This window comes from Lygodium microphyllum, chromosome 6, assembly GCF_053477565.2.
Source record: "Lygodium microphyllum isolate KBCC chromosome 6, Lygodium_microphyllum_v1.1.10, whole genome shotgun sequence".
Classification (NCBI taxonomy): Eukaryota; Viridiplantae; Streptophyta; class Polypodiopsida; order Schizaeales; family Lygodiaceae; genus Lygodium; species Lygodium microphyllum.
The window spans coordinates 119,234,097-119,241,640 of NC_141140.1; the positions used below are offsets into that span (position 1 = coordinate 119,234,097).

The window sequence follows — 7,544 nt, forward strand, 5'->3', positions numbered from 1 at the left end:
TTAATTCTAACTTGTACATGTGAAGATCATCACATAAAATACCTTACATATCCATATCATACGATGTCATCCACTGTTCATGCACCTCTTTGTTACTATTAGGATTTTTTACTCTCCAAATAGAATGCAATACAAAGGCTGTACAGCATGTAAAGGTGAATGCATCATATCCCATCTGTCCACACGAAGCTCTTTAACCTCTTGCAACCTAGCATATCCCACTCCTTTCAAGCATTCCATTTTATCTATCATTCGATCTGTTATATAAGAAGTGGCTCCTTCTCTATCAACAAGACAGGATTTTAAGAATGGGTGCACAAATCCTCACCAATCATCTTGACATCATTCCAAAAGTATGCTCCCAAAACAATGTTGACCACTTCCATTCCCTTCATTGTACATGAAGCTTTCTTTCTTCTCCAAGCTTCACTAACAACCATGTAACACAAGCCATTGTAGTATCTCTCATCCAACAAAATCAGCAACATGATAAACATGTAATCAAAGTGCATAGTTGATTGCTTCAATAATTATTTTTTGTTGAATTGGTGATACAATGCCAATATTATTTGCTTATGCGTAAACAAAAATGATAAACTTTGTTTACTTTAGCAAGCACAAGGACAATCCATGAAAGCATCCCCATATCTTCTAAAGATCTAAGTAATGACGTATATATCTCATGAAAAGGATGTTAGATCACTCTTGCTTAATCAAATCACCAACCCTAAAGACAATTAGATACATTATCCTTACATACCTGCACCACATAATCTGGCCCAATATCAAGAATTACATCTTTTAAGATGCCAAAAATAAACTCTCCGGACTTATATTCTTCATTTGTATCAATAGCTTTTAAAAAAACTGAATCATAAATGGATGTATCCATGATATTTATAATAGACCTGTGACTTGCATCTAACCATGCATCACAAACAATACCGCTTTCCAAAATGGGATCTCTTTGCATAAAAGAATCGACAAAAAGCAATGTCCACCTCCATTCGTCCTTGAATATCTCATGCTTTTGCCAAAGCACCCTTTGATTTTGCCACTTTTTTCTTTTTGCTCGCATGCTTATAAGAGATACCCAGGCTACCCAACACTTGCATCTACATTGCCAGTGTCACGGATATGAGAAGCATCTCCTAAATCTGACACACATGCATCAATTTTTACCATGGAGTCTTGCACCCCAACACCCACATGCAATTTACAACATGCATCCTTTGCACTTTGTGGTGCTGCATCGCACTTCTCCACACCAAGACCTATCAAACCCAAAATGTGTGCCCTTATGCATAGCAGGCCACCATCGCTAGTGTGTCCCCACCTTGACACAAATTTAATGTAGACATGACATGTTAGTGTCAGATGAAGACATTGAACAATAAAAGCTTGCTGCCTTTTGATTACAACAAAGCCCTAGTTCCCAAATTCAAAACTTCAGCTTTGAGAGAGAGAGGGAAGCTTTAGCTTTAACAGTGCAGGCTGATTGCACTGCACACTGCAGTCTTTGAAGGCTGAGAGAGAGAGAGAGAGAGAGAGAGAGAGAGAGAGAGAGACTTCAGACTTCAGCTTCCAGCCTTTAGATGTGAACAGTGAGTGTGCAAGCTGAATACATCGTGCTGCTCAAAGGCTGAGAGAGAGAGAGATCTTACCCAGTGGTCAAAAAGTTTGGGACACCAGTGTTTCCAAGCAGGCAACTGTTTTCGCTACAGTTTGTGGACTTCATGCAGAAATTTTCAGTCGTTTTCAGTCAGAGAAGGTGATTTCCATGCTGCCTGCAATCACAAACCAGTAAAGGAGTAAAAGTGACCTGGAATTGATGCTTTTGTTTAATTTCCCCAAATCAAGTCTGAAATGTGTCTTTCAGATCTCTGTTTTTCAGACATCTACAAACGTCTCAAAAAATTTTGGATCCGTCTGAAAACAACTATGATTACAACAGAATGTAGCACCTAGCAATCTCAAACTTATGTACTAGGCCACAGAAGTTGCCACCATCAAACAAGTCACAAACCTTTTCAGATGTACAACTTACAATAATGATGATTTCAAGCATAATTAATTAAAATTTAATTGCACTGAACACCAAAAATTGCTACAATGCTTTGAATTGCCAGATTTTGTATTTACAAACTCATAAGAACCTGGTTGGTTTTCCTCAAGAACCAAAACCAAGTCCAAATTTGGCACATATCCTTGAGCCATCAGGTATAAATTCAGGGTTTCTAACATAATCAATGTACATTTACTCTCACTATCATTCAAAACAAACTCATGCAGTTTTTTGCTCACCTCTACTAATGCCCTTGCAGGTTGTTTCTTTACCCCCATGGATCTTCTGATCACATCTATGCTGTTTGCATCACTCTGTTTGCCTGCACTTGTACAAACATCTGCCATCAACATGTATGATGCAGCATCTTCTTCATTAAGCTCAATAAGTTGCTGGAAGCATGTCAACCTTGCCATAGATTTTACATGCACTAAGCAGAGCTGTTAAGACTTCCTTGGATGAAAAACATAGCATTGCTTCGGCAAACCTCTCTGCCTCCAACAAATTGCCAGATCGCGCAAGCATATCAATCATACAAGTTAAATGATCCAGAGTTGGTTCAATTCCATGTTCTATCATTGCTTTGAAGTACTCCTGGCCCTTGATTACCAGACTGGCATGGCTGCATGCAGCAAGCAGGCATGTGAATATAATAGGATCAGGCTTTATACCCTGCTCTTGCATTGCCTCAAAACAATGTATGGCCATTTCAGCCTCATGGTTCTCAGCATAGGCCTTTAACATTGCACCCCATGATACAACGTCTCTATTCATCAGATTGTCAAAAACTTGTTGTCCTTCCACAAGTGAGCCACATTTTCCATACATGTCTATCAGTGAGTTGCCCACAAAAGGATCATTTTCTAATCCCAATTTTCTGACCTCAGTATGTATTTTTTGGCCTGTTTCTAAGGCACCTTCATTGCCACAAGCTTTCAAGCAACGGACAAATGTAAATGTGTCTGTTGTCACACCAGTGAGCAGCATCTGTTTGGACCTATTTAATACTTCTTTGTCATGCCCACAGTCAGCATATCCTGAAATCAAAGAAGCCCAAGAGGCAGCATCTCGAACTAACAGCTTGTCAAACACACATTGTGCATCTGCAAGCAAATAACACTCACTATACATATCCACCAGTGCATTGCCCAAACATAGCTCTTTGTCAAATCCTTTTTTCAGTAGTACCGTATGAATTTGCTGCCCTGTTTCTATAGATCCTGTGCTGCTACAAGCTTTCAAGCTAGCAACAAAAGTGGCAATGTTTGCATGCACACCCTCAATCTTCATTTGATGAAAACAGTTCAGTGCATCCTCTCCAAGCCCTTGTTCAAGGTAACCTGCAATCAATGTATTCCATGATACTGCATCTTGAACTGGCAGTGCATTAGTCACTTTGCATGCTTCAGCCAGACAACCACATTTGGCAAACATGACTGACATTGTGCTGCCAATATGCAAGTGTCTATCCAGCCCCTTCTTCGTAATATCTGCACACAAGTGCCAACTTTGTTCTGAAACTCCAATAACAGCAGAAGCTTTCAAGCAACAAGCAAATGTGACATCATCTGGCGATATGCCCTTGAGCTGCATCTGCTCAAAACATTTTAGTGCTTCCTCTCCAAACCCATGTTCAGCATACCCAGCTATCAAAACATTCCAGGAGACTGCATGCTGTAGAGGCAGATCATCAAAAATTGTGTGCGCTTCTAAAAGCAATCCACATTTTCCATACATACTCACAAGTGCAGTACCTATAGAAACATCATTTTCCAGTCCTTTTGAAAGAATCTCAATATGGAAGCTTTTGCCTGTTTCACAAGCTTGCAAGCTTCCACAAGCTTTCAAGCAGCAAAGAAATGTGACAACAGACGAAGGCATACCTTTCACCTGCATTTCTTCTGCACATTTAAGCACCTCTTCAGCACATCCATGCTCTACATATCCTGACATCACTGCAGCCCATGAAACCACATCTCGAACTGCCATCCCCTGAAAAACTTCCCATGCTTCTGGCAGCGAGCCAGATTTAGCATACATATCAACCAATGCATTTCCCACTTGAACCTCTCTTTCCAGGTCTCCTTTAATCAATTCGGCATGCACTTGCCTGCCAGTTTCTAATGCCCTTGTGCTACCACAAGCTTTCAAGGTGCAAGTAAATGTTTTAGCATTTGGAGGGATGCCATCCTGGTACATTTGTTTAAAAAAGTTCAATGCTTCATCACCAAGTCCACTTTCTGCATATGCTGAAAGCAATGCAGTCCATGTTACTACATTTCGCACAGGCAGCTGTCTGAACACATAGTGTGCATCAGTAAGCAAGCCACATTTACCAAACATATCAACAATAGTACTCCCAACAAAAAGATCTGTTTCTAGACCTTGTTTGATCACATCGGCAAATAATAGCTGGCCTTTTTCTGTAGCTACTATCATGGCACAAGCTTTCAAACTGCAAACAATAGACACAGCATCTGGAGTAAAACCATCTAGTCGCATCCGATCAAAATAGTCCAATGCTTGCTTGCCAAGCCCAAACTCTGTACAGCCTGAAATCAATGCATTCCATGAAATAGCATCTCGGGCAGGAAGGTTGTTGAATACTTGGCAAGCTTCTGCAGACATGCCACATTTGGCATACATATCAACCAAAGTGTTACAAACAAAGAGATTGCTGTCACAGCCCCATTTCACAATCTCGGCATGTACGGCTTGACCCCTTGCAAGGGCTTCACAGGTGGAACAGGCTCCAAGAAGGGCCACAAACGTATAATCGCTGGGATATACAGCATCCTCCAGCATTTTGTGGTAAAGATGGAATGCCTGCACAAATTCCCTGCAGCCGACATAGCCAGATATGAGGGAGCTCCAAGAGACCTCATTCCTAAAGTCGAGTGCATCAAAGACCTGCTGTGCATCTGGTAAGCTTCCACAGTCCACCAACGTTGGGACAAGGTAGTTGCCGAGAGTCCGGTGTGAATGGAGGTGGTGCTGCCGCATGTAGGCCAGCAATTTCAGAGCCTGTGGCAACTTCTTGTGCTGCCTGCACTTCTGAATGAGACGGACCAGGTTCTCGACGGCAGGCTGGTGCGCCATGCCCTCTCCTACCTGTAAAGGTCAGCATCTAGCTTCTATTGTTTTTCCTGGCCCTTCCTCTTCCTCTTATTGATCTTGTTATGCTCCTTCTGCTGCTCTCTTCTCCCCTGCGAATGCAGACCAGCAGTCCCGTTATGCGGCGCCTTACAATGTATGGGCTAGGACGTTTCCACAAACGGTACAAGGCCTCTCAACGAAGAATTTAAGAGGGAAATAAATGCCTATATATTAAGGTTTTTGTACTAAAATTCTTCAAAATTTAAAGGTTTCCTTGCCTTTAACTTTAGCTTTAGAGGTAAACTAGGCACTCCACACTCCGTGCCTAGTCTCCTCTTGGTGCTTTGCGCCAGGGCTGATGCTGCATGGCAACTTATGTTTGGTGCTTTTTATCAAAATTTTTTGAACATATTTTATTCTCTCTTAAAGTATTTCTATTTTCTCTATTTTTCTATATTTTTCCCTTATCTCTTTGCAAATGTGTACACACACACACACACTCTCTCTCTCTCTCTCTCTTCCACATCTTAATTTTATACACACATATATATATATATCGCAAAAAGAGGGATGGCGACAATGATGAAATTTTATTTTAAAAAGTTGTGCATCATGAAAAGGAAGAAAAAGCGGATGGGACACACGCATGAGATTTTTTTTAAAATACCCGCGGAGAGGGGGCTTCACGCCATGTGGTGGCTTGGACAAGCAAGGCGAGAGGGGTTCCCTGCATGCCATGTGATGCCTCCCCCCCCAAAAACAACCTTTCGTTATTAATAATAGTATAAGATTATGTATTAATGTATTTTATAATGCATTATTATAACACACACACACACACCATTATGTATGTAATACATCACTCTATATATGTGTATACTTATTAATACATTAATTTATGTATGTATAATAGGTAAATGCATATGTATATATTTGTTATTACATTGATTTATGTATGTAATATATATATTAATATTATATTTATTCATGTCTTAATGCATGCCTTACATGGCAATAGTCGTCCGCCGCCCCCTTCCCCTCCCCCCTTATTAGTTAAGATGGTATGGATCCAAGTTGCTGGTAGACATGAAGCTCTTGATGATGCATAGACTTTTAGGATCTCTCTCTCTTTCTCTTGAAAGGGAAGTGGAACCCAGGAGGAAGAAGCTTGGCAGTGAAAGTTATGGCGGATGGAGAGCAAGAGCCAAGAGAGAGAGACTCGAAGGTGGGAACTCCAACAACCACAATGTGTGGCCAGCCTTCCTTTATTCAAACTGTCACTAAAAGAATAAACAATTAAGTGACTGTGACAAGCGCCCGCCACCTGCAGTGTGCAGAGGCGGCTACTATCAATGTAGTAATATAAGGGCGGCTAGACGAAGACACCTTTACCCCCAACAACCTCCCACTTAAAGGCGAATCTGCCCCAGTGAGAGAGAAAAAAGAAAAGATAGTACAACATATACACATGTACAACAAGATGAGGAAAAATATGTCATCTCATCCAATGCCTATCAATCTCCTGAGAGAGGCAAAGCGCTCGGTAGTGAGGCTCTTCGTGAGTAAGCCTGCAGGATTCTGCTCAGTCGGAATCTTGACAAGGTCAACATACATGTCCTCAACAACCTCGCGAATGAAGTGATATCTCACCTCAATATATTTCGTCTTTGCATAGAAGACTGGATTCTTGGCCAACTGAATGGCACTCATAGAATTCGAATGCAGTGTAGGCATAGCATCTGTCATACCAAGGTCAACAATTAAACGGTCTAACCAGATAGCCTCATTGCAAGCCTCTGTGGTTGCAATATACTCGACCTTTGTAGCAAAAAGGGCCGTACACTTCTGCACCCTGGACATCCAAGAGATAGCCCCTCCAACATAAGTGAACACATAGCCAGAAGTGGACTTCCTACTATCTACATGTCCTACATAATCAGAGTTAGTGTGCCCCACGACTCCTGTATCCTGGCTGCCATAACAAAGACACATATCTAATGTGCCCTTCAGGTACCTCATGATACCCTTCACGGCATCCCAATGTTTCTTGCCATGTGTAGCCATATAGCGTGCCATAACCCCAACTGCAAAAGCAATATCTGGACGGATGGCTATCATGGCATACATAAGACCACCCACGGCTAATGCATAGGGAATCTTGGCCCCACGTGACTGACAGGGCATGGGTCCACATACATCTGAGTGCACAAGAGCCAAGGGCTCACCCATGCGCTTCTTACTAGACTTTTTATGTGTATTTCTAGTCTACTTGTCATACAAACAATGATCACAAGAATCAAAATGTAAAGAGTCAAAAGGCAGAAGATACTGCAAAGCACGGAGCATTTTCATTCATTTAAGAGACATATACCCCAAATGAGTA

At 41.5% G+C, this 7,544-nt stretch overlaps 1 protein-coding gene across 1 annotated transcript; it reads right to left on the reverse strand.

Moving 5' to 3' along the window:
- Window positions 1–1,331: 1,331 nt before the first annotated feature.
- LOC148035028 (pentatricopeptide repeat-containing protein At4g18520, chloroplastic-like) lies at window positions 1,332–5,365 on the reverse strand. Its single transcript, XM_087679922.1, has one exon. The coding sequence runs from the start codon at window positions 5,162–5,164 to the stop codon at window positions 2,447–2,449; it is 2,718 nt and encodes a 905-aa protein (XP_087536048.1). The 5' UTR covers window positions 5,165–5,365; the 3' UTR covers window positions 1,332–2,446.
- Window positions 5,366–7,544: the final 2,179 nt, after the last annotated feature.

Bases quoted from the DNA above. Each gene is read 5' to 3' on its own strand.
- LOC148035028 (XM_087679922.1), bottom strand. From the start codon at position 5,164: ATGGCGCACCAGCCTGCCGTCGAGAACCTGGTCCGTCTCATTCAGAAG.